The sequence below is a fragment of the Natrix helvetica genome (assembly GCF_964273705.1).
Source record: "Natrix helvetica genome assembly, chromosome: 15".
In the NCBI taxonomy this organism is placed as follows: domain Eukaryota; kingdom Metazoa; phylum Chordata; class Lepidosauria; order Squamata; family Natricidae; genus Natrix; species Natrix helvetica.
This window is the reverse complement of record NC_138565.1, coordinates 3787976-3813929: the sequence shown is the minus strand read 5'-3', so window position 1 is coordinate 3813929 and position 25954 is coordinate 3787976. Positions and strand designations below refer to the sequence as shown.

Here is a 25954-nt window from a genome sequence, read left to right as displayed (position 1 = left end):
TTTGCTTTTCAAAAGACAGAAAGCTCCTTTTTCAGTCCCCCTCCTCCCTCCAAAAAATGCTTTGAAAACTTTGCATTTCAATTGATGGGATTGCTGAAAGGAGGGGGGGGGGTAAACATAGGTCAAATAAACGGGAGAGGAAATATTATCTGTCATTTCACACCGCCTGTCTACTTGGCAGAAGAAAGTGGCAGCAATTTTCCAAGCTCTATTTTGAGTTTATCTAAAGGATGATTAGAAGACTGAAGGGATGCTATGAAGCAGGAACATTGAAAAAAGGTTTTATTTAAAAACCTACAGAGATAATGGTAGGGAATGACAAAATAGGAACCCACAAATGCTCAGGTGCAAACATCAATCTTTAGTGCTGGATTCAGGAAAGAAAGCCCCTGGATCCAGCGATTTGGGAAGCTAAGAAGAAAAGCAGTAGACGACTTGACTCTTACCCCTCGAGGAATTCTGGGAGCTGAAGCCCACAAGTCTTAAAAGATACCAAGTTTGGAGAGCCCTGACTTGGATAAAACTGTTCTGTCTACCGCAAAACAAAAACAAAAACTTGGGGGGAGGGAGGGGGGAGCCAAGTCACGTTCTCAAAACTTCTGCCAAAGTGCAGAGACGTTTGACAACAGATATAAGAGCATCAAGATATAAATTGGACAGGTCTGAGAATGTACATAAATAATGCCTGGGAAATGACAGGTAGAGTCTTTGGACCTTAAAGTGCTTTGGGGAAAAAATAATAAAGATTTGCTCTTCCCTAGTCTTGTTTCATGAGGCTGCATTATAATATCTCTGAGTTTGATTGCTTTTTAGCAGACTAGGTAACATAATCAGTGCAGCAAGGACCTCACAGTCCTCCTCCTCCCCCCCAAACCCCACTCCCCTCTAGCACTGGTGATGTTACCTAGTTGGGTCATGAAACATCTGCAAGAAAACAACCAAGCTCAGAGAGCATCAAGGACTCGATAAATCTTGGGTCAATCGCAAGCGATTGTGGTGATCTCTGCACGTGGGGTCAAGAGCCTCCCTTCAAAACTCACTGAGGTGTTCATGAAGTAGCAGGTAGGGATACTTGAGGACTTCCAGCAAGGGCACCCGGAGACGTTTCTCAAAATTAGGGCCGGTGTAACAGGAAGTTAAGGGCGTGACTCTGTCTTCCTCCACCAAGTAGAGATCGTTTTCGTCGTCCTCTCGCATGGACTTCTCAAAGTGGTCGACAAGGCGGGAAACTTCCCAATCCCACAGGATCTACAGTTGGGAATGTAAAAGGGCAATTTTAGGAGGAGCCTTTTTTTTTTGCTAGGAGGAGGAGGAGGAGGAGGAGGAGGAAGAAGAAGGAGAAGGAGAAGGAGAAGGAGAAGGAGAAGAAGAAGAAGAAGAAGAAGAAGAAGAAGAAGAAGAAGAAGAAGAAGAAGAAGAAGAAGAAAACAACAACAACAACAACAAATAACTGGTTTATGGATCTGAAGATTAAGAAAGACATGGATTGGGCGAAGGGATTTGCAAAATATTGAAGAGGTAAGAGGAGGAGCAGTATAAATCTAATTATCAGTTGAAAGGGAGATAAGAAATCAATGATACCTTTCTTCAGTTTTTCTTTTCGTTTGCCTTTTATTATAGGAACACTCTCTAATTATCTTGATAAATTAAGTACAATTATTTATTGTCTTTTATAAAACAGTTTGATACATATCTTACCACCCAGCGATTGAAGTTCTTTATAAAAGTCATCCCTCTTGCAGAGATTAAAGGGGGGGGGGGGGGGAACAACCAGAAAAGACTTCATAGACATTTTTGAAAATGCATTACTTGAAACAAACACAATGTTTTTTTTAAAAAAAAATCCACTCCAAACTTTAAACCAAGAATAAATAAACGGAAGTATCAAAGTGAAAGCAACTAAGCAGCTGTCTTGAGTCTTGCCAAGATACAAGATTAAATACCAAGATTAAGATCAGGTTATTCATTAAAAATAAAAAACAAGGTTTTTTTTTCAAAGTATAGTGGTGGTTGTTTTTTTTTAAAAAGAAAAAAAAACTACTATTTCTGAGTTGTGTGTCAGAAAAAAGACCAGAGAACAACGACAATAAGAATCTGCAAAATGCCCTGCTATGATAAAGGAACAATATACCTAATACTACAGATCCTGACCGCAGCAAAAATGGTGTATATGCAGCAGTGGAAGAGTGAAAACAACCAGTCAGAGGAGGAGATAATAAGGAAGATACTAGTCTGTGCAGAAATGGATAGGCCAACATTAAAAATAAATGACAAAGGAGAGAGAGAATATGATGACACATGGAACAGATTCTATCAATGGTTACCCTGTTTCCCTGAAAATAAGACCTCCCCGGATAATAAGTCCAATCGGGCTTTTGAGCACACGTGCTAAAATAAGCCCTCCCCGAAAATATTACAACACAACAGCAGCCCTGAGGGGACCACGCTCGCCGCCTCCTGCACCTCAAAAATAATAAGACCTCCCCGAAAATAAGGCCAAGCTCTTATTTCGGGGGTCAAAAGAAAATAAGACCCTGCCTTATTTTCGGGGAAACACGGTAGAAGCAACAGGTGGAAGTTGGAATAGTGAAAAATTAGGTTAGCTGGAAAGAGATATTATATATACATTGGTGTATTAGGATGAAGATGATGGCCAATAATAACTGTACAACCCTAGCTGTTTAAATATATTTCAATATATTTAATACATGTATATATGTTATTTGTTTTTCATTTTGGTTTTCAAGACAAGTGAAACGCCAGGGCAATCACAATGTACTCAATGTATTTATATGCAAATAATAAAAAATATATTTCGATTTTTGGGGGCAAAATGCCAACCTCGCCCGAGCAGACAGATGCCCGGATCAGAGTACCTGGTGCAAAGACGGGACCTCATCTCTCGCTTTATGGTACTCCTCCACGCATTCCAGGCAGTAGCAGAGGTCATCGTTGGCTGCAGATACGTCCTTCGGAGACAGGCCAGCGGCGGCGTAATTCGCTAGTAGCTTGACGGTGGTGGGACCACCTGGCGTACACCAGCAACATGTACTCATTCTACAGGGAGGACAAAAAAAAAAGTTGGAAATAGGAGATTTGCAGCTCAGGGTTCAAACTGAGCTTGGGTGCTTTCTTGCAGACGTTTCAAGACCCAACTAGGGAACATCATCAGTGCTAGAAGGGAATGGGGTTTGCAGAGAGGAGGAGGAGGGCAGCTGTGGGTTCCTTGATGCTCTCTGAACCTAGAGGTTTTCTTGCAGACATTTCATTACCCAGCTAGGGAACATCATCAGTGCTAGAAGGGAGTGGGAGGAGGAGGACTGTGGGCTCCTTGGTTTTCTCAGAGCTTGTTTTCTTGCCGACGTCTCATTAGGTAGCACTGATGATGTTACCTAGTTGGGTAATGAAACGTCGGCAAGAAAACCACCAAGCTCAGAGACCACCAAGGACCCCATCAAGAAGTTGGTTACTGGATGGCACGGAAACATTTAGCTATGATTGGGCACATTAACTTTGGGAGATCAGCCATTACACACCTCTATGGATGCCACCTGTGCCCCATTTAAGCCTTGGTTCCCTTTTTATCTAGTTCTGGGTCATATTCTGCCCCATACATCCCTGCGACCAATCCGCTCGCACAGAGAGGGCCTCCTCCAGGTGCCGTCCACTAGACAGTGTCGGGGGGCGGCGCCTAGGAGTAGAGCCTTCTCTGTGGCGGGCCCAGCCCTGTGGAATGACCTCCCTCCGGATATTAGGAATACCTCTGACCTCCGCTCCTTTCGTATTAAGCTTAAGACCCACCTATTCCAAGTAGCTGGCCTGGCTCAACTTTGATCTAACCATATCGCTCCTGACGGGTTTTTAATTGGGTATTTTAATTATATTTAATTATTTAGGGGTTTTTTAATCACTGTATTCTAATTGTTTTTTATTCATCAGCCAATCTCCTCGTGTATGTCTCGGTATATGTCTCTGTTATATGTTTGTTTTGTCCACATATTTATTTCATATGTTTCATTGTACGCCGCCCCGAGTCCTTCGGGAGAGGGTGCGGCTAAGAAATAAATATTTATTTATTTATTTATTTATTTTAATGCCGAATGGTTTAATGTTATTGTTTTATGCTATGTTTTCCCACTGTTGCAAGCTACCCAAGGTCCCTTGACAGTTGCAACACAACTGCTCCTGTGGTGTCAACGCAAACCCCCATACCTTGAAACATGATTTGTGCAGAACACACACACACACAAACAAAAAAAAAAACAACCAGATGCCAGCCCATGAAAACAGTGCACAGACAAAATAATGAAGCAAGTCTTTGGGGTCTGTAAGGCATGGCAGCTTGTCCAGTTCATTACCATCACGTGGCAAAGGAGTCCCTTGAATGGATTACAGTAATCACCACCAGTCCAGGCTAGTCTGAAATGATGCAATATTTGCCCCATGGCAAAGAAACTTTCCTTAATGACAAGATTTATAGCCAGTGGTGCATTTGATTCAACAATTGACCAGGAAAAAAATAATTAAATTCCCTAAGGGCATCTCAAGTTTCTATTCCTTGCAGCAGAGAGAGAAAAACAGTGAATCTGTGACAAACCCTGGCGGGGAATGCTAAGGAAAGGCTTCATCACCGGAACAAACAGAATTCCTGCGACTAAAGGAAAGCAAACCACAGAGGGATTTCTGCTCCTGGCAACACAAGTTTTGACCTTAATTCAGTCTGTTCTATATAAAAGCACGGATGACAATTCACACCATTTAATGTCAACCCCACACAGCAGAACTGAGGCGGAGGGAGAAAAGCTACTATTAAAAAAACAGAAATTGGACAGATTCTAAATTTCAGAATAAAGTTCAAGATCAGAGAAGGGAAGTTGTCTGGGGGATCAAAATGTACTTCCGTATTATAAGGCCGAAAAATGTCTGTGCTTGTCTCCTTCAAGTGCAGAGAAAAAGAGGAAGAAAATATTTCCCCCCCCCCCCTCTCATCTGGCAGACAGACAGAAAATTCTGCACAAATCCATTTTAAAATCTGTCCCAGTTGCTGGACTGTTGCCTGATTTTATTAGCAATGTATTTCACCTCATTGCTTTCGGATTCCTTTCTTCAAAAAAGCCACAATAACCAACTTCATACATCACACTAAGCCACAAACTAATTCACAAAGTGTGACATCCGACCACTAAAACAAATTATATCTTCACTTTGGATTGAGGAATCCAGTCCTTGCATCTGTTACAAGTAATCCTCGACTTACAGCGGTTTAGTGACTGCTCGAAGTTAACAATGGCATTGAAAAGAGGGACTTTAACACCCTTGCAACCAATGCAGCATGCCCATAGTCACGTGATCAAAATTCAGACGCTTGGCAACTCACGTTTATTTAGCAGCTCCAGTTCATTCTTCTACGAGGTGGCTTCTGAGCTCAAAAAGAAATCTAGCAAAAGTGACTGGCCCAAATAAAAACTTACGTAAGTTTCTCTCTTGGGAATCCTTCACCGTTTCCTTCCTTGTACAGATAAAAATTCATATTATTTCTAATTTGTTTTCTTTACCCTCTATGACAGAGGGGGCAATGTGTGCACGCATGTGTGTGTATATATGTTTATGAGAAAGAGATTAAGTGTGTTTCTCTCCATAAACGAGATTGGATATATAGACAGGAGTGCATTTAATTTTATGAGTACAACTTAACGCCAAACAGTAAATAACTGCTGCGACCTTATCTCTGCTGTTTCTACTCTTTGTTGTGGGAAAATTCAGCTCTAAGAGGGACACTGCAGTGCCTCTGGGAATTTTCTATTCTACAAGGTCAAAGTGATGAGATAGAATGCAGGTAAGTACTATGGGAGACGCTGTCTCAGATTGGACATAGTTGGCTTTGATAATTGGACAGAGAGAGAAACAGAGGGATGGGGGAGAAAGAGGAGAGAGAAAGAGGGAGAGAAAGATAAGAGAAAGAAAAGGGACGAGAAGAGGGGGGGAGAGAAAGAAGGCAGAGAAAAAGAGAAGACAAAGAGAGAGAGGAAAGGGAGAGAAGAGAGAAGGAGGGAGAGAAAAAGAAAAAGAGAGAGAGGAAAGAGAGATGGAGAGAGAGAGAAAGTCAGAGAGGAAAGAAAAGGTAGAAAGAAAAAAGAAGAAAGAGGAAAGGGAGAGAAAGAGAGAGACAAAGGAGAGGAAAGAAAGATGGAGAGAAAGAAAAAAGGGAGAGAAAAAGAGAAGAGAGAGAAAGACAAAGAGAGGAAAGAAGGAGAGAAAGAGAAAGAAAAAAGAGAGGAAAGGGAGAGAGAGAGGGAGAGAAAAAGGAGAGAGAAAGAGAAGAAAGAAAGACAAAGGCAGCGAGATTCCCTTGCAGATTAGGGGCCCAATTTGCAGAACTTGGGAGCCCTTTCCTCTCCCCTTCCTCGCAAAAGTGTCTGTGTGTGGACTTGCGTGCCTTCATCCTCCTCCTCCTCCTCCTCCTCCTCCTCTTTTCCTGCAAAGGGGGAAAAACGCACAACTTCCATGGGGGTCTGCCTTCCTTCACCCTTTCCCCTGCATTTGACCCCCCCCCAAAAAAAATTCTCTTCCCTGCAAGGAAATTTCAATTCTAGCTTTTATGTTTATAGTTCTAATGTACACCCAAAGGCGGCATTTTCGTTTCGTGCTCCCAGGCGCGCTGACTATCAATAAAGGGAAGGAAACTAAAAAGAAGCCATGGAGTACGAAAGGCAGCATTTCACTTTACGACGGCAACCGTGAGCCCAACATCTCTCTGGTTAAGTGAGACATTGGCTAAGTGCATTGTGCCCCGTTTTACGACCTTCCTCCTTTCAGCGAATCCTTGCAGCTGATAAAAACCTAGTAACCCGGTTGTTAAGCGAATCTGGCTTGTCGGAAGGTCGCAAAAAAGGGCAATGACAATAAACTAAATGGCAAGGGAGGGGGGGGCAGCTTGGCCTCTATGGGGTGCAAAGGGGGCCCCTCAAGGGGGGGCATTCCCCCCCAGACAGATCCTTCCTCCCCCCCCCACGCCCTGGAGGGGGCAAACTAAACTGAGGAGGGGAGAGGCTTCCCCCCCTTTTCCTTGCTCCCTCTCCCCACATTCTCTATGAAGACACGTGAATGCAGTTTCGTGGGAAGAGGGTTAACTCGGGTTTGGGGTATTGTACGCATGCAATAACCTCCATGAGGGGGTAGGAGGAAGCCCCTCTGAGGTAAATAAGGAAATAAGGAGGGGGAAGCGCCCCATTTTCTGTGAGGGGAGGAGGAAGCCCCTCTGAGGTAAATAAGGAGGGGGAAGAGCCTCATTTTCTGTGGGGGGGAGGGGGAGGAGGAAGCCCCGCCCACTCGGCCCCTCAGGTGGTTTACACCCCTCCCCTCGCCTCACCTCTCCCTCCGGGTCCTCGGGTGGGCAGCCGCCGGCGCCACACCGCTGCCATGGGCCCGCACGCAAACTCAGCCGCCGTTTCTCTCACGCCGGCGAGCGGGCCCGGCCCCTTCTTCAGCGCTCCTTCCGGCGCGGCAGGCCCCACCCTCGGCCTGGCTTCCGCGGCGGCAGGCCCCGCCCCCCAGGTCTGGGATTGGCCGCCGCGGCCTAGTCGTGCCTTCGCCGGCATCATAGAGACGTTGGGGGGGGGGAAGAACGTTCCGGCCACGCCCGCTTTTTATCGGCTTGGATAGAGCGTGGGAAAGCGTAGAGCTAGGAACGTGAAGAGGAAGGGTAAAACGCCTACTTCCGGGATTCACTCTTCCACAATCTCCATAGACGCATGAAAACTGTAGACAAGCCCTTTTCAAAAATCGAGGCCTACAGCAGCCTTTTTCCAAAATCGAGGCCCAGAGTCGAAAAGGTCCGCTATTTTGAGGCCGGGGCTCATGTCATGAATGGTTAATCCCCCCCTCCGCTCTAATACATGAAGCTTAAAAAGGCTTTTTCCAATATCCGGAAACAGTTTCTATCAGTCAGAGGAAAAAAGGGGGGACGCTCTTGCCTTGCCTCCTCTATGCTTCCTCAGCTGAAAAGGCTGCAGTGGCATAAGCCGGAAGTTCAGCAAAGCAGCATGTTTGCCTCGCAGGAATTCTCTCTTGGTTTATTATGAGTGGGGGGCGACCCTAAGGACCGGCAGCGTGTAAGTCTCACTAATGATCGTTGTTTAATGTTTGCAATTGCAAGGGGGAGTTTATATTTGCAGAGGCAGCCTTGGGATTCCTCATGGCAAAGAGAGCATTTTGTGTGATTCCCAATAATATGGGCGGCATATGCTTAATTTTGCATTTATTTCTTTTGTCTGTGTTTATGTATTTATTTCTTTTGCGTTTATGTATGCATTAATTTTGTCTGTATATATGTACCGCGTCTTGGAGGCGGGGACCCTTGGGGAGCTTCATGCAATGAAATTTCATTTTAACATGTGCCGATTAGGGTGCAATTCAAAGCGGCAATAAAGTTATTCTAAGTCCCAATTGCAGAATCGAGCATTATGATTCACGATTGCAAATCGAGCATTTTGATTCACGATTGCAACTCGAGCATTTTGATTCACGATTGCAAACCGATCGTAATGATTCACGATTGCAAATGGAGCATTCTGATTCACGATCGCAAAGAGAGTTACTCTCACTGTACACCGCCCCGAGTCCCTTCGGGGAGAGGGAGCGGTTTATAAATCTAAATAAAGTAAAGTAAAGTAAAGTTGCAATTCAGGATTGCCAACCGAGCATTGGCAGTGCTTGCATTCCAAATTTAAGCGTTGCAAATGCAGCCATTGCAATTCAGTCCTTGCAAAGTGAGTTGTGGGTGTTAGGCTTCGTAAGAGTGGAGGAAGGAAGGGGTAGAAAGAAGGAGAGAGGGTAGGAGGGGGAAGAGAAGGAGGGGAGAGAAGGAAGAAAGGACAAGTGGAGGAAGGAAGGGATAGAAAGGAGAGAGGGGAGGAGGAGTAAGGGAGAGGGAAGGGAAGAAGGAAAGGGAAAGGAGAGGAGGAGGGAAGGGACAGAAAGAAGGAGAGAGGGTAGGAGGGAGAGAGGAAGAGAGGAGGAGGGGAGGAAAAGAGAAAGAAGGAAGAAAGAGGAAAGGAGTGGAGGAAGGAAGGGATAGAAAGAAAAGGAGATGGTAGGGGGGGAAGTAGGGGAGAGGTAAGGGAAGAAGGAAAGGGAAAGGAAAGGAGAGAAGGGAGGGAGGGTGAAAAGAAAAGAAAAAAATAGGGTTGGTGATAATACAAAATAGGCGTATGGAATGGTAAGAAAAGCAACCCAGAATGTCTATTTTAACTTTTCATATGGAAAAGCAAATATGTAAAAATGATAAAGATAAATAAGAACAATATCTATGTGAATGTATACCTGTAACTATATATAAGAGAATAAATTTTTTTTTAAGTTCTCACTTAGCAGCAGAAATGTGGGGCTTGGTTGTGGTCATAAGCCGAGGGCTACCTGTAATATATTTTATTTCTTTAACCCTGTGTGAGTTTTTAACCTCCCTCTCTCCTTGCTTTTTAAAGAGAACGATGGACGAGGAAGGTATTTTCCTGGTAGAGGACACTCAACTCTCCATCTATGAGAAGAAGAGAAGAAAGTCACGGAAGCGCAGCTGGGAAGAGCAGCCCATTGCGTCCTCTGGTCAGATATCCTATTCTTCCCAGGATACACAAGACTTTGGGACCAGTACAAAAAAACATAAGAAGAAAAAAACCAGTTCGGAAACATCTGATGCTTCCTGGATCATCCCCGAGACGCAACTGATCGATGAGTCTGAAATAAATGATTTTGTGCCCAAGAAGAAGAAAAAAAAGAAGAAACACAGACATAAACATGGTAGTGAAGACGAGTGTGGGAGCCCATCGACTCCCCAAAAAGCCAGCAAACTCTCCCCCCAAAAAGCTTTGGAAAATGGGGGTGACAATGCTGTTGGAGATGGGTTTTGCAGCGTGTCAACTCCCAAAAAATCCAGAAAACTCTCCCCCAAAAAGGCTTTGGAAAATGGGGGTGACAATGCTGTTGGGGATGACTTTTGCAGCGTGTCAACTCCCAAAAAATCCAGAAAACTGTCCCTAAAAAAGGCTTTGGAAAATGGGGGTGACAGTGCTGTTGGGGATGAGTTTTGCAGCGTTGCAACTCCCCAAAAATCCAGTAAGCTATCTCGGAAGGAGGACTTGGAAAATGGAAGTGTGGTTGAGAGTAATAGGTCCTCCCATAAGAAGAAGAAAAGGAAACGAAAGATGACCTGTGTCCCTGATGGGCCTGTGAAAGAGAAGGCTGAGGCCACAAGGTCATCAAGAGAAGGTCAGGTGAACCTCGACCAAACAATAGACACAGAGATGGATCTCTTCGCCTCCTCGCCGTTATCCTTCTCAGAGGGACCACAAGTGGGCCTTCTCCCAAGGGATGATCAAGAAGGAAGCCATTGTCCCACCGCCGAGGATTCTGATGGTACTCAGGTGGACCTGGAGATGGAAGGAACATCAGCTGGAGGCCACCGACAGAAGCAGCCTCCGTCACCGTCCAAATCGCTCACGTCGGAGGTCGACAAGAAGTAAGCTCTTCTAGTACCCCTGAGCTGTTGTCATCTAGATTAGAAGAGATGGTAGAACTTTGGGATTTGAAAAGGGCGTCTCTGGGGAGTTTCTGGTGCGAGGAAGAAGGTGGTGGACCTTCGCTTCATCTTCCCCCATTCACATCCAGGACAGCGGAGTGGAGTTTTTGCTCTGTCACATCTCTCTAGTCCTTGTACTAAGGTTGTATTGTATTGAAGGTGGGTGGGGAGGATAGTCTGCTGGAGATTGGTTAGACCGTTGCTTCCTTCCAAACTCTGACTGGCCCTGAAAGGCTCTGCTAATAGGAGATGTTTACACCCCAAAAAAAGGGGAATGGAGGGGAAGCAAAAAGGAGAAGGCAGGTTGGGAGGCTAATTCTTAAAATTTACAGTTTGTCAGCCCCCCACCCCAACTCAGTCTTTTAGGCAAGGAAGATCCTCGACTCCCAAGATATGCTTTACTAAAAGTCAAGTGGGATGCAGGATGCAGCAAAGCCAGAACTGACGTTCGCGCGTCAAAGTTTCACAGTTAATTTTCCTTTGTCCAGTCCGTCTCCTCTACTGGTTATTGAGTGTCCAATTAAATAGTTTTGGGAACGGTCTCTTCAATGGCATCCTGGGAAGGTACGAGGAGTTGTTAACTTGCCCCCCCCCCCCCAACTCCCATCCAGTTCCATCCATTGGAACTGGGAAAACCGTAGCCTTGACTAGACACCTTTTTATTAGCAGGGTGATGTCTCTGCTTTTTAGGATGCTGCCTAGATTTGCCATCGCTTCCCTCCCCAGGAGCAAGCCTCTTTTAATTCCTTGGCTGCCGTCCCCGTCTGCGGGAATCTTGGAGCCCAGGAAAATAAAGAGCAATGTCCAATTTTGATCTCCCAACAGATTGGATCAATCCCGAATGGGTCGGAAACTCCGATCTTCACGCAAGCAGCCCCCGTCGGAAACAAGTTCTGAAGAAGAAGAGGATGCCTATGTTCTGTCTAAGGAACAACTGGAGAATAACCGAAAAGAATTGGAGGAATACATCCCTCGGGCGAAGACTTTGTCTGATTCCGCCATCAGGCAGCTGGCCACACGGGATCTATCCAGGTTTAGGGAGATGAAGAAAAAAGGTGAACCGTTACACCAGTGGTGAAATTCAATTTTTTTTCCCTACTGCTTCTGTGGGCGTGGCTTGATGGTCATGTGAGCGGGTGGGCGTGGCTTGCTGGTCATGTGAGCGGGCGGGCGTGGCTTGGTGGTCATGTTGGCGGCTGAGCTGCACAACTGACTCACAATGCAGAAGCAGCTGGACCTCACACAATGTCCCCTGCAACAAGCAGGAACCTCACAGAGAGCTCAAAAACCCAACTATCACAAAACCTGACACAAAAATAACACAAAAGCTGCACAACCGACTCGCACGCAATGCAAAAGCAACTGGACTTCACACAAAATGGACCCATTTCACCCTTGCGTTACCCTTCCCAGCAAAGGTGGCTCCTATTTTTCCACTTGCATTTGTCGAACTGCTAGGTTGGCAGAAGCTGGGACAAGTCACGGGAGCTCACTCCGTTAGGGATTCCGCTAGGGATTCAAACTGCCGACCCTTCTGATCGACAAGCTCAGCATCTTAGCGTCCCTTGCTGGCCAATTATAAAGCTAGCCAAAAAGCTTTTCCATTGGGCATTATTTCATTCTCCCAATTTCCCTTTTGCTTTTCTTGCAGGCGTGGCGGTGAGGTTCGGCGTCTTCTCCCAAGCGGAAAACGACTTATTAACCAAAAACGTCGAAGCGTTTCTGGAAGAAAGCGGGATCGAGACGGCCGAAAAACTCCTGTTTGCCCACCGGTTTCCGGAGGAGCAAGCCGAAATCAAGCGGCTGAAATGCCGATATCTGTTTTGTGAAAGAATCTGTGAGTTGTTGCCGGCTTTCCTCCCCGTAGGCGGGAAAAAATTCTCATTCAAGATGAGAAGGGAAGCTGTTAAAGGAAGTTTGCCTTTTCATGTCACGAGTAGTCCTCGACTTACGGCCACAGTTGCGCCCAACGTTCCCGTTGGTAAGCGAGACAGCTGTTAAGGGAAGTTTGCCCATTTTTTTTTGCCACGGCTGTTAAGGAAATCCCTGCAGTTAAGTCAATAAAAGTGTTGTTAAGTCAATCTGGCTTGTCAGAAGGTCGCAAAAGCGGATCGTGTGACCCCGGGACACTGCGACCGTCGTAAATTCAAGTCAGTTGCCAAGCAGCTGAATTTGGTTGACCACAGGGATGCTGGTCGTAAGTGTGAAAAAATATTCAGTGCTGTTGTCCCGAGGGTGCTTTTTTTTTTTCAAGAGGCAACTGGAATTTCTGTTTTTTCTTTGAAGAGGTTTCGCTCCTCATCCGAGAAGCTTCTTCCGCTCTGAAGAAGAGAGAAGAAGAGGTGAAGAGAGAGCCAAAGAAGCTTCTCGGATGAGGAGGGAAATGTCTTCAAAGAAAAAACAGAAAGTCCATTTGCCTCGGGGTTGTGGGGCGGGCAACCACGACCCGATAGATGACTGTGACTGTGGTACCTTTAGTAACCAGTCATTAAATGGACGGTTGTAAGTCGAGGACTGCCTGCAATAATTCCGAAGACGTAATTCTGTGTCTTGCTTGCGTGGTTCGTTCAGGTCGTTTGTACGATTTCTAACTTCCCGTCGTTTGTCCACAGCTCGGGGTATCGCTCGGCCGTGGAGGCTAGTTTACTATCGAGCCAGGAAAATGTTTGATCCTCAGAATTATAACGGACGGTAAGGAGGGGGGAGGAAATTATTCTTTAGCAGAAGTCACCTGTTGTGGCCTTCCAGCAGCTGGCAGAGCTAACCTAACCTGCCTCAACTCACACAGACAAGGAAAGGCACCGGAATATAAACTGACAGCAAACAGTACTCCTTACTAGCACTGATGATGTTACCTAGTTGGGTCGTGAAATGTCTGCAAGAAAACCACCAAGCTCAGAGCTACAATATTTAACAGGGAGCAAATCACACTTGCTAGCACTGATGATGTTACCTAGTTGAGCCATGAAACGTCTGCAAGAAAACAAGCTCAGAGAGCACCAAAGGCCACACAATCTTCCTCCCCCTTCTCTCCCTCCTCCTCCCCCTTCTGGCTCTGATGATATTATCTAGCTGGGTCATGAAACGTCCACAAGGACGCAACCCAGTTCAAGGAGCACCAAGGAGCTTATAGTCCTCCTCCTCCTCGCACTGATGATGTTACCTAGTTGGGTCATGAAATGTCAGGGACAGTCCTTTTCTTCTCCCCCCCCCTCCCTTCTAGCACTGATGATATTACCTAGTTGAGTAATGAAGTGTCTGCAAGAAAACAAGCTCAGGGATCTCCTCCTCCTCTTCTCCACAAACCCCACTCCCTTGTAGCACTGATGATGTTCCCTAGCTGGGTCATAAAACGTCCGCAAGGAAGCAATCCAGCTCAGGAAGCATCAAGGAGCCCTCATTACAACTCTGGCCTGCAAACAATATTCATAATTGTTTTCTTTTTAAAGCCAAGGTCATCTCAAGGCAGCATGCGGTGGCTTTAATTCTCCCGACGTCCTTTTTTTTTTAAGGTATACAAAGAAGGAAGAGAAAAAGCTCTTAAAATATCACGCCATGTATGGGAATAACTGGAAAAAGATCTCGGAGCTGATGAACAGAAGCAGCCACTCCATCGCCTTGAAATATTCGCAGCTGGTAGAGGGTAGGTTGATAACGTCTCTTCCCCTCCACTCCCTTTCCTCAAACCCCCTCCTAATTCTCTGCACAGGGAATCCTCGATTCGTTTAGTGGCCGTTCAAAGTGACAACCGCAGTGGGAAAATGCCACGGACGAGCGGTTTTTCACAACCGCGGGTAGCACGCCCAATGGTCGTGGGATCAAAATTCAGAGGCTCGTCGTAGAGCGGGGCAAAAGACACTGGTCAGCTGTCTTGCTTAGCCACGGAAATGTTGGGCCCAATGGTCATAAGTCAAGGACGGCCTGTGCCCTCGATTGGTCCTTGACAGCACAAAGAGTTTATCTCAGTTTTATCGTCTTGGCTTTTCTTTAAAATTATGAGTCGGATCTTTCCTTATTCTTCACTGAGAATATTTGTTGTGGCCCACCGGCAGTCAGCATAACTGGCAGCAAAGTCGGACAGTGAGGAGGTTGGGGAGGAAGATGGGCCAGTCATGGGGGCCAAGGGAAGCTGAAACGAGGGCTCTGCGTCAGAGGCAGAGAGGGAGCTCGACAGCAGTGAGGCAGAGGAACAGCTGGAGCCTGTTCCCAGTGTACGCATGAGCAGTGCTGCCAGAAGACAAGAGCAACTAAGAAAGCAGGGTTGACTTGGGAGTAAAGCCACACCTTGGAGGTGATTGGTCCCTCCCAGAGGAAACAAAAGAGGAGGGAATGGGGAGGGGGCTTTTGCAGGAAACAATTCACCCCTTCACTCGTTTCACGAGTGGAAAGTTCTGTTTGTGACTATAAGAGACTCTGTGCCAAGTTTTGCCTTCCCCTGCCGTTTGGAAACTTAGTTATCTGGCAGCTCTCCAAGCGAGATAAGGTTCGTGTGGATAAATATTCCTCTGAAAGACTCTTTGCCAAGCCTTGCGGACTCTGAATGAAAGGAATTCACAGTCATGTCAATAAAAGAGGTTTTGCAGGGACCAAGACTCTGCTTCATGCTTTCTAAGGAAGTCAGAACAACATCTGCTTTATGCTTGTTCAACAAACCTTCCCCAAGTCACGCCCCAATTTTATCCTGACAACCCTCCTCTGTCTTCCTTTCTCGTGTGTGCCCGTCCAAATACGTGTGCAGATTCCACACTTGGCCCATGGACAAAAGAAGAGACTTCCAGACTCCTTAAAGCGGTCGAAGATATCGTGAAGATGAAAATGAAGGGCTTGGAGAACAGGGAGGGCAAAGGGACACTTACCCTCCTGCGAGAAAACCTCTACAAGAACATCCGATGGATGAAAGTAGCAGCCCAGGTGGAGACCCGTAGTTGGCGACAGTGTAAAAAGAAATGGTGAGGTTTCGCGGAAGACGGGCACCGAACAAGGATAGGGAAAGGACGTTTTGCCAGCAAATTCGGGCAGTGAGGAGGTTGGGGAGGAAGATGGGCCAGTCCTGGAGTCTGGGGAAGGCTCGGATGAGGGCTCTGTGTCAGAGGCAGAGAGGGGGCCAGGGCTGTCTGACAGTTATCAGCTGCCTTCGGAGTCGGAGATCAGTGAGGCAGAAGAACAGCTGGAGCCTGTTCTCAGTGTGAGCATGCGTAGAGTAGCCAGACGAAGGGAACAGCTAAAGAACGGGGGTCGACTTGGGAGGAAGGCCACAGGTGGACAATGAATGGCCCCTCCCAGAGGGAATAAAAGAGGGGAGAAAGGGGAGTGGAGTTTGCAGGAGGCAATTAGTTCGCTTCATCGGTTCGTGACTCTCCGAGACCGCTGCTTATGATAACTCGCATTTTCTTCCTTTTTAAAGGATGTCGATCCTCACGAAGAGAATGATGGGGAAATCGCGTTCCGGCGGACTGAGCAACTTGCAGTTTAAGATCGACCTGATCGAAAGGTGCGGGGAAGAGTTAGCGCTGTCTTTCTTGATGTTTTTACTTAAAGCAAACGTTATATGTTTTCAAGCCGGGGCATATGAAGGCCGACGGATAGACCCCAGATGGCAAATCTCTGGGCACGCATGCCGTTGCAATCTGCCCATCTGGTTCCCGGCACGCGGGCTGGTCTTGGCGGGCGCCAGAGTGCTGGAAAATGGCCCCAAAACAGGGTGATTGAAAACAGCCCCCCAAACGCTCTGAAAACGCCCCCCAAAACAGGTTTGCGCATGCAGGCCAGCTGGTCTTCGGGTTTTCGGCGGATATGCATGCGCTCGTGTTTCAGTTTGGCCACTCGGTGCCGAAAAGCTTCGCCATCACTGGAATAGGCAGACGACGATTGGAGGTAGGCGGTTAAACACTTGCGATAACGTTCACGGAAGATAAAATAGGCGATGGACAGATAGGCATTCTGTCTTGGGTTAAACCCTTTTAAGTTGGAAGTATTAACAAAGACTTGTTTTGCGCATTTCAGATTGTATGACTTGAACGTTGCAGACACGAATGAAATAGACTGGGAGAGCATCGCCGATGTTGTTGGGTAAATAGCTATAATCTGTATCAACCTAGATCAAATAAAATGGAAAACAAAAAATAGACTAGATAACATAATTGGTGGTGGATTGTCGGTAGGTTTGTCCGTCTGCCGAATTTTGCAGACCGTATGATCAAATTAAAGGGTTTGGTGGTTAAGGCGCCAGGTTAGAAGCCTGGAGGCTGGGAGTTCTAGTCCCGTTTTAGGCATAAGAATTTGGCTGGCTGACTTTGGTCCAATCACCAGGAGATGGTGAGTTCTAGTCCTGTCTTAGGCATGAATGTCGACTGGGTGATTTTGGGCCAATCACCAGGAGAGGGGGAGTTCTAGTCCCGTCTTAGGCATGAAAGTTGACTGGGCGATTTGGGGCCAATCACCAGGAGATGGGGAGTTCTAGTCCCGCATTAGACATGAAAAGAGTTGTTCTGAAGGAAGAGAGGAGCAGGAAGGAATATTAGGTTATGCTGGCCACCTTGAGTTATTTGTAAAAAAAAAAAAAAAGGCGAGATATGAATACCATATTTTTCGGAGTCTTAAGACGCACCAGGATTTTGAAGTGGCAAATTAAAAAAAAAAAGCTTTTGCACTCTGCAGACCTCCCCAAAACAGCCCTTTTTTTTTCAAAAAACAGGCGTAAATAGCCTTTAGGAGGCTTGTAGAGTGGTCCTGGGGGGTGGGGGATTCCAAAAATGAGCATAAAATGGCCCGTTTTTTGTCAAAAAAGGGCATGCATAGCCTTTAGGGGGCTTATAGAGAATTCCTGGGGGCTGTGGGGGAGCAAAATTGAGCAAAAAAACGGCCCATTTTTCGCTCATTTCTGCCCTCCCCGGCCCCCAGGAGAACTCTGAAAGCCTCCTAAAGACTCTGCATGCCATTTTGGTGAAGGGGGCAAGGTTTCAGGAGGCAAAAATATGCTTTATTCGGTGCATAAGACGCACCTAGATTTTCACCCTCTTTTTTGAGGGAAAAAGGTGCGTCTTAGACTCCGGAAAATACGTACAGTCTGCAAAGGGTCCCTCAAGAACGGATGTAAGTCAAGAGCTACCTAGAAACTGAGAATTGCAATCTATCGCACCAGAGATGTGATGAGTTAAGCCAATTTTTTTTCCCTTCTGTTCGTCCATCTGCTGCCCTCCTTGTGACTTTTGTTTCGGCCTTTCTCATTCTCTCCTCTCAGAAACGTTCCCCCAGATTACCTCAAAAGCAGATATTACCAACTCAAGTCCCTATATGTTCCCTTCTGGTATCAGAAGACTTTCCCAGGTGAGTTTTCTTCTTCGCACCCTGTCCTTAATTCCCGCCGGTCTCGCAAAAAGCAGACGGAAATTTGATGGGTGGAGAGAAGTGTCCTCTTTCTTGCCTTCTTCTGGTTAGCAGTTGTGCTCGCGGGATGGGTTTGCACATGTATTCGTGCAAAAACGTTCAAGGCCCAGAAGCTAAAATGTAGCTGTGAGGCTCGAGGTGATGCATTCCAAATCCTCGTTTTGCTCTTGTTCTGACCGAGGCTTCCCGAGAGCATGAAACAAACTCCTTCTCTCTTTTATTGATTGACTGTGAATTCTGCTCATTCACATCCAGCAAAGTCTTTCAAGGGAGGATTTACGGTCACAGACCTTATCTGGCTTGGAGAGCTGCCAGGCCAATATATGCAAAACTTGGCAAGGAGTCTCGGAGAGTCACGAGCCAATGAAGCGAACTAATTGTCTCCTGCAAACTCTGAAAGTACAGGTTTCCCACCGTCGTCTTTACAGCCTGAGCATTTTTCTATTCCTTTTTCTCTGTCCATTATGCAGCTGTGGGCTTAGCAGTCTCTTATCTGACCACTTTCGAGGCAGCGTCTCCTCGCTCTGTCTTCCGAGATAGTTCTCCCATACTCTTCCAATCACGTCCCGTGTGATCCTTTATCCAGAATCCTCATCCTTCCTTGGGAGATCCTGACCACACTGTCCTTTTCTTCCCGTAGAAATTATCGACTACCTGTTTGAAGAGACGCTGCCCGTCTTGAAGGAAACCTTCCAGAAGCTGTCCCGAAGGCAGAGGCACCCGCAGGAGGAAACGAGCTGTAAAAAGTCCTTCCAGTTCAATGACATTTTCCGAGATATGCTGGAAGATGAGCTGCTAAACGCCATGGACAACAGCGACGGCGAGACCGGAGAACCAAGCCAGGCCGAATGACTGAGGTTCCCCGCCCAGTTTCTTAACCGACGATAGGAAGTGGGAGACGGGGACCCTCCTGGCTATCGCAGAATGGGAAAAGAACGCTGGGGTCCTTCTTTTATTTTTTTTTACAGAGGAAAATAATATATAAATCTATTCCTGCCTTTTTGTAGCCGCTGCTGCTTCGGGGTGTTTAGAAGAACGTCTACAGAAGATTTTAAAGACTTCATCTTTGTGTGGCTCGCGGTAGAATCTCCATTGCTGGCAAATGGAGTTGCAACACACGGCGCATCCCTGGGGGGAAATGGGGGGGGGTGTTAGGAAACCCCCAAAGGGGACCCTAGAGCAGATAAGATATTCAGTCATTGGGAAAGGAAAGTGTTCTGTCCCAGCTCCCCAAACGCAACAAGTCCTCTGAAATGAACTCAACGATTCCTTTATTAAGAGCGCTGGCAGCCCTGCCAAAATGTCTCTCTCTCACCGCAGGCTGACAAGTCCGGCCGGCCAGGAGATGAATAGTTATCTGCCATATCTATTCATCTCCGCCCCCTTCCTTTTATCTCCAGAGGTAGGGTTCCGTTTGCAGCAGTGGCTCTTCTGTCCCAAGGACCGGCCCATAGATTTCCACTGCTCTCCTCTCCACCCCCTGCCTTTTATCCCCAGAGATAGGGGTTCCGTTTGCAGCAGTGGCTCTTCTGTCCCAAGGACCGGCCCATAGATTTCCACTGCTCTCCTCTCCACCCCCTGCCTTTTATCCCCAGAGATAGGGGTTCCGTTTGCAGCAGTGGCTCTTCTGTCCCAAGGACCGGCCCATAGATTTCCACTGCTCTCCTCTCCTCTGCCACATCTGCATGTCAGGCCCTTGACCCAGCTGTTCCTTCTCTCTCTCTCTCCCTCTCCCTCTCTCTCTCACACACACACCGGTCAAACACAACCGTGACATCGACATTTGAGTTTGTCACACCCCTGCCTTAGAAAAATTTTGGCGTCTCTTGCCTCCATCAGCCATTTTGCTTTTCTCCCAAGTGCCAAACTTCCCATCTTCCTCGTTGCCAGAAAAGGCTTAAATGAAACGGCCTCTTCCCGTCTTCTTCGTTTGAGACTCGCTCGTGAAAACAGAGGAATTGGGGGGTTCTTTTAGGTTCCGGTGGTGCCTTCAAAAGAAAGTTGCTAAGTTTTTAAGTTCTCCACGCAGGGAGGGGCTCTCCGATGCTCCCTTTAGACATTTGGTCCCAGTTCGCGCTCAGGAAGGAGGAGAGAAGTGATGCTTAAAATTGCACAAGGCAACGCAAAGTTGGATCATTCTGTTTTTCTTTTGTCAATTTTTTTTTTTTTTTTTGAATTCATAAAGGACTTCAGTCACGGACTTCAGGACTTCAGTTTTATTTTTTACCAAAAGTGTTCTGTTGTTTTTCTTTCCTGGTGGGTTCAAACTATTTGTATGTGGGGGTTATTATTAAAATTCTTTTTAAAAAATAAATATTTTTTTAAAAAAAACAAAATCTGCCTTGAAACAGACTCTTTACCTCTTCGATCCTTTCTCATTTTTTGGGGGGTGAGTTACTCCAGAGCGCTGGTACCCAGGGGCCTCTGGGTAACCCCAAACTGCTTTTCTAGATCAATCAATCAATAAATAAAACAATGCCAAATGGGTAGCCCTGCTATTTTCTGATTATATTAATCACCAGGAGACGGTGAGTTCTAGTCCTGCCTTAGGCATGAAAAACCAGCTGGGTGACTGCACCAATTGCAGTCTTACCTATGGGCAAGTCACCAGGAGGCAGTGAGTTCTAGTCCCATTTTAGGCCTGAAAGCCGACTGGGTGACCCTGAGCCAATCACCAGGAGACGGTGAGTTCTAGTCCTGCCTTAGGCATGAAAACCAGCCGGGGGACTTACTCTCAGCCCAACCAACCTCACAGCATCGTTGTGTTTGGTGGGTTGGGGAGGGGGGGGAAAGAGAACGAGGTAGACGCCTTAGATTCGCTCGCCCCTTTGCCTTGCAAAACAAGAAATGCCGCGTCCAAAATCTGACGCTATACCGTGCTTAATTGACTTAAGACAAGGCGCCTTCCCCTTTAGAAGAAGCGCCAACTCGACGAGTAGAGAAACAACTCATCCTGCAAGGAAAGGAAGGAAGAGGGAGAGACGCAGACTACGGGAATTAATTGCATGTTTTTCCCGCCCTCCCCCACCCACCCCAAAAAAGGGAGGGGGACCCAGAAAGACAAGGTGGCCTCTTGCTCCAAAAGAGTTAATTCTATTTGGCAGCCTGCGATTGGCTGGCAATGCGGGCAACCAAGATGCTTTTCCGTTGGATGGAGGTTGCTATCAGAACTTTGTTAGCATCCTGGTTGCCGTAACAACCAGCCTCTCCATTCCTTGGCTGGGGAAGGGGGGTGGGGAGAGCCTGGCAACTGGAGACGATGCAGCCAAATTTATGGACCGGCTGAATTTTCACCCTGCTGGAGCCAACTGTCTGTTTCTCCCTTCCAAGGTTCCTGCCATGCTCAAACGGGGGGGCTGGTCCACCTTCTCTCCTCCTCCCCCACCAGTCCTTGGGATACGCCCCCCCCCTCCTCTCCCATAGTGGTACGTCCCTCAGGAGTTGGGATCCAGGAGCATCCCACTGGCTTTGCAAAGGAGACACCTGGAGAGAAACAGCAGCAGTAGCCGGGGATGGCTGCCGTGGCTGCCCCCACCGGGGCCAAGAATGCCCCCGCCAAAGTGGGCCTACCTCGCCGGCGTAGCGTCAGCCAGATCTGCCCACCGGCCCGGCGGCCTATGACCCTGGGTGACCTGTACCCAGGCTGTGAGAACGAGCGGCTCGGGGTAGCCAGGGAGAGTATGCTCCAGAACCATCTCATTGCCAAGGTGAGAAGGGAGAGAGGGAGGGAAGGAAAAGGAAAGGAAAAAGGAAAGAGGGAGGGAGGGAAGAGATGGGAATGAGGGGAAGGAAGGAAGGAAGGAAGGAAGGAAGGAAGGAAGGAAGGAAGGAAACAGAAAAGGGAAAGGGAGGGATGAGATGGGAATGAGAGGAAGAGAGGAGAAGGGAGGGAGGGAGGGAGGGAGGAAGGGAGAGGGAGGAAGGAAGGAGGGAGGGAGGAGAAGACGGGAAGGAAGGAAAGAAAAACAGAAAAAGGAAAGGGGGAGGGAGCAGATGGGAATGAGAGGAAGGGAGGAAGGAAGGGAGAGGGAGGGAGGAAGGGGAAGGGAAGGGAAGGGAGGGAGGGAAGAAGGGGAGGGAAGAAGGAAAGGAAGCAGAATTAGAAAGAAAAAGAAGGAAGGTGAGAAGCATGGGAAGAAGGAAATGAGAAGGAAGGAACGGAGGGAGGGAGAATGAGAAAGGGAATAGGAGGGAGGGAGGGAGGGAGGGAGGAAAGGACAGAAGAAGGAAACTCTGCCCTAACATTTGACCTCCGCCCAATGTGGCTGAGACCAACGGGATTTGGAACTGAAAGCCTGTTGCCTCCACACCAGACATTTTCCCAAGATGCCATAATTGTATTTTTTAAGACACAATTGTGCGAATTCTAAGTCTGTGAATTCTAAGGTTGGGGGGACAACATGGGCTTTGCAATCAGCCCCCCGCTCTGCCCTCCCATGCCCTCTAGCCAGCATTAAGGATGATGGGAGAGGTAGGAAGTCCCGAGGCTCAAAGGGAGCAAAAGAATCCACTTAAAAGGGATGCAATGAACTTTCAACATCAGATAAAATGCAAACTTTGAACTGCGGTGGTGGGAGAAAAAAACCGGTGTTTCAACACTAGAGGGCAGCACAGAACGCTGCAATCTTTGCCTACTGCTTGGAACAGCTGATCCCAACCCTCTCCAGGCCTCTTGGCACTACAACTCCCAGAATTCCTAGCAGGATGCTCATGGGGGAATTCTGGGAATTGTGCTCCCCGTGCATTTGGAAGGCAGAAATGGAGGGAAACAGGTCTTGAAACAGGGAAGATTGGTAGCGATGGGGAAAGTTTGTGCCAGGTTCTGTAACAATTGTCTTTTACTGAAAGATTTGTGTTGAAGGATGTCAACGATAAAAGCAGGACAGATTTAAGACAGAGGAAAAGGGCAAAGAAAAAGGATGAATAGGTTAAAAAGAGAAAAAGAAGGGGAAAAGTTCAAAGAACTTTCCCCAATCTTTACAGTAGTTGCACAAAAAATTATCACCTCTTCCTCTTTAAGATTACCCCATGATTCTTCCTCTGTTTTATCTTTCTAATCAACAAAAAGAGACACGGTGGCTCAGCAGCTAAGATGCTGAGCTTGTCGATCAGAAAGGCCGGCAGTTCGGCGGTTCGAATCCCTAGCACCGCTTAACGGAGTGAGCTCCCTTGACTCGTCCCAGCTTCTGCCAACCGAGCAGTTCGAAAGAACGTCAAAAATGCAAGTAGAAAAATAGGAACCACCTTTGGTGGGAAGGGAACAGCGTTCCGTGCGCCTTCGGCGTTGAGTCATGCCGGCCACATGACCACGGAGACGTCTTCGGACAGCGCTGGCTCTTCGGCTTTGAAACGGAGATGAGCACCGCCCCCTAGAGTCGGGAACGACTAGCACAGATGTGCAAGGGGAATCTTTGCCTTTACCTTAATCATCAAAACTGCTATATAAATAATTGCATGATATACATGGAGTTGCAGGAATCCGGTTCTTAAAGCATACTGTTCAGATAGTCCTCCACTTGTGACCACAACTGAGCTGGTTGTGTGTGGAGTGAAAAAAATCTCGTTTGAGAATCCTTAAAGGCATGCAGGTATAATGTGCACTTTTCTTCTCTGCCCACGAGAGGGCAGACTCTCGCCACTTTTCTTTTTCAAACCTTTTTTTTCTGGGGAATCTTTCAGATAGAAGTTGCTTCAAAGGGGAGGGGGCGACTTTTTTGGGGGGGGGCAAGAGCCCCCTCCCCTTTGGCTTTTGATTGATGGGCCAGGGGCTTCTCTTCTAAAAAAGAGAATTGGCCCAAGAGAAAAGACTAGGAGAAGACCAAATTTTAATCAACCTTAAAGAGGGATGTTTGTCTGATATATACTATATATCAGACAAACATCCCCTCCCCTCCCTCCCTCCCTTTTTTCTCTCTCCTCTCCTTCCTTCCCTCCCTCCACCCTCCCTCTTCCTTTCTTTCTTTCTTCCTCTTTCTTTCTTTCTTTTTCTTTGCTTTTTCTCTAATCTTCTTATCTCCCGACCCTACCCTTCCTTTCCTCTCTCTTCTCGTCTCCTCCCCCTTCCATCCTTCCTTCCTTTTCTCTCTTCTACCTTCCTTCATCCCTCTCTTCCTTTTCTCTTTCCCCTCTCCTTCCTTCCTCCCTTCCTTTTCTCTTTCCCCTCTCCTCCCTCCCTCCCTCCTTTCCTTCCTTCTTCTCTCCCTCCCCCCTTCCCTCCTTCCTCCCTCTCTTCCTTTTTTCTTTCCCCTCCTTCCTCCCTCCCTCCCTCCCTCTCTCCCTCCCTCCTTCCTCCCTCCCTCTCTTCCTGATGTACCATTTGCCATCACTTTTTAATTTGCTCTTTGGCTTAATCCACATTATTTCTGTTTCCCATCCACCGAATACAAGCCAGGGGAAGGGGAAAAAGGGGGATCTCCGATTCCATGAATTATTCCCTGCGTGAAGATTTGTCCCCGCACTCCACCCCACGCAGAAATTTCAAAATTGAGAGGACAACTTGTTTTTGAGGACGGGTCGGCTTGCAACAGCAAATGAAATCAATTCCTTTTCCCCCGTGACGAGCGACCAGAAAGTTATCTGATGTCATACCGCAAAATTCCATTTCAGATCAGCCAGTGAAAAATGCATTAGGTATCACGGACAGCTGCTTTGTCCACGAAATTGGGATGGATGCAAAATTGATTCCTGCTTTCCGATGATTTAAACGATTGTTGTGTTTCTGTGGCATAAAAGGGTGATAAATCAGCAGCTCGGCGCCAAGGTTGAGAAATCTGCGCCTGGTGACTCACTTTTTTTAATATTCAAACATCCCCAGAAACTCTGATGGAGTTTGCGCAACGCTTTAAAATTCCAACCTTGAGATTCATCCAACGGAATCGCTCTTTCTCCATAATCCGCCATGATAAGGCCTAAGATTCCATATTTCGCCCCACTGTCGGGCCTGCAGCCATCTTTTCTTTTGGATCTTTGGCCCTTCCACACTTTCTATTATTCTGCTATGCATTTGCTATTGTGCGAAAATGGGAGGGGGGGTGTTGTACGGAGTTAGATGATATGTAGCCATAACAACATTCTTTCTGGAAAGCCAAGGTCATCCTTTGTCTTTGCACCTCTGCACCTGACCGGAATTGGATGGGTGGGAGCTGCCAGCGTGGCAGTGGGAGATTGGACCATGGGATGGACTTGTGGATGTGGGGGCAAGATCTTGAACTTTCAACTGGGTGGGGAAAACCGGGAAGCTTTCCGATTCGGGTTTTCCACAGATGTGCCAACATGGCTCTCTTCATCAATTGGAACTTTGAGGAATCTTTTGCCTCGGACTCTGATTTTCTTTTGGATGCTATTTGGAAACCTGACACCCACAATGCAAAAGTGAACATGGCATTCACCAACTTTTCTAAGCTGTCTCTGTTCCAACTTAGTCCGTCCTAGCTTCTCCTGCACATCTGGATTTTAAGCAGGCATCGCCAGCTCTCCGTTTGCTCTTCCTTCCTGCCCTCTCCTTTCTGACAAGGGGGCGGGGGGAGGTATGGGTGACAACTTCTCTGATCGCTCTTACCAAAAGGAAAAATAAAATAAATATAGAACATAGTCACAAAAGATGGAATCCTTGGGCTGCAAAGAACCTCGGAGGTCTTCTAGTCCAATGGCCTTGTGCTCAAGGTATTCCAGACAAATGGCTATCCAACATCTTCTTAAAGACTTCCAGTGTTGGGGCATTCACAACTTCTGGTGGCAAGCTGTTCCACTGATTAATTGTTCTCACTGTCAGGAAATTCCTCCTTAGTTCTAGGTTGCATGTTTCTTTCATGAGCTTCTACCCCTTATTTCTTTTCTTCTCATCCCCTTCTTCTCTGTGGCAGCCCCTCAAATAGCGCTAGCGCTTGGATTTAACTACCGCTTCCCAGCCCTCTCTAAGCCTCCTGCCCCCCCAACAATCCAGTTCCTCATTTTACCCACCTCGGAAAGGTGGAAGACTGAGTCAACCTTGAGCAG

The 25954-nt window shown here is 47.1% G+C and overlaps 3 protein-coding genes across 3 annotated transcripts in view; 2 read left to right on the top strand and 1 right to left on the bottom strand.

The window, feature by feature from the left end:
• Positions 1 to 7524, bottom strand: part of SETX (senataxin) — a 36324-nt gene extending 28800 nt beyond the window's left edge. Inside the window, exons 1-3 of the mRNA XM_081967192.1 lie at positions 7370 to 7524; positions 2877 to 3057; positions 1041 to 1248 (exon numbers count right to left, since the gene is read on the bottom strand). Of these exons, the coding sequence (XP_081823318.1) occupies positions 1041 to 1248; positions 2877 to 3056 (388 nt within the window). The 5' untranslated portion in view covers position 3057; positions 7370 to 7524. The remainder of the gene's footprint in view (positions 1 to 1040; positions 1249 to 2876; positions 3058 to 7369) is intronic.
• Positions 7525 to 7980: 456 nt separating this feature from the next.
• TTF1 (transcription termination factor 1) lies at positions 7981 to 20272 on the top strand. The gene is made up of 11 exons (XM_081967241.1): positions 7981 to 8111; positions 9483 to 10513; positions 11399 to 11628; positions 12225 to 12410; positions 13186 to 13264; positions 14086 to 14216; positions 15312 to 15522; positions 15978 to 16064; positions 16577 to 16642; positions 17814 to 17899; positions 18600 to 20272. The coding sequence occupies exons 2-11, from the start codon at positions 9489 to 9491 to the stop codon at positions 18809 to 18811; spliced, it is 2313 nt and encodes a 770-aa protein (XP_081823367.1). The 5' UTR covers positions 7981 to 8111; positions 9483 to 9488; the 3' UTR covers positions 18812 to 20272.
• A 947-nt stretch (positions 20273 to 21219) lies between these two features.
• Positions 21220 to 25954, top strand: part of CFAP77 (cilia and flagella associated protein 77) — a 41060-nt gene continuing 36325 nt past the window's right edge. The window contains exon 1 of the mRNA XM_081967313.1: positions 21220 to 21666. Coding sequence (XP_081823439.1) covers positions 21472 to 21666 — 195 coding nt within the window. The 5' untranslated portion in view covers positions 21220 to 21471. The remainder of the gene's footprint in view (positions 21667 to 25954) is intronic.

What these genes read in the sequence shown, in the direction of transcription:
- TTF1 (XM_081967241.1), top strand. Translation starts at nt 9,489, where the DNA reads ATGGACGAGGAAGGTATTTTCCTGGTAGAGGACACTCAACTCTCCATC. An exon ending in TAGGGAGATGAAGAAAAAAG is followed by an intron (nt 11,629 to 12,224) that starts GTGAACCGTTAC and finishes CTTTTCTTGCAG; the next exon opens with GCGTGGCGGTGAGGTTCGGC. An exon ending in GTATCAGAAGACTTTCCCAG is followed by an intron (nt 17,900 to 18,599) that starts GTGAGTTTTCTT and finishes TTCTTCCCGTAG; the next exon opens with AAATTATCGACTACCTGTTT.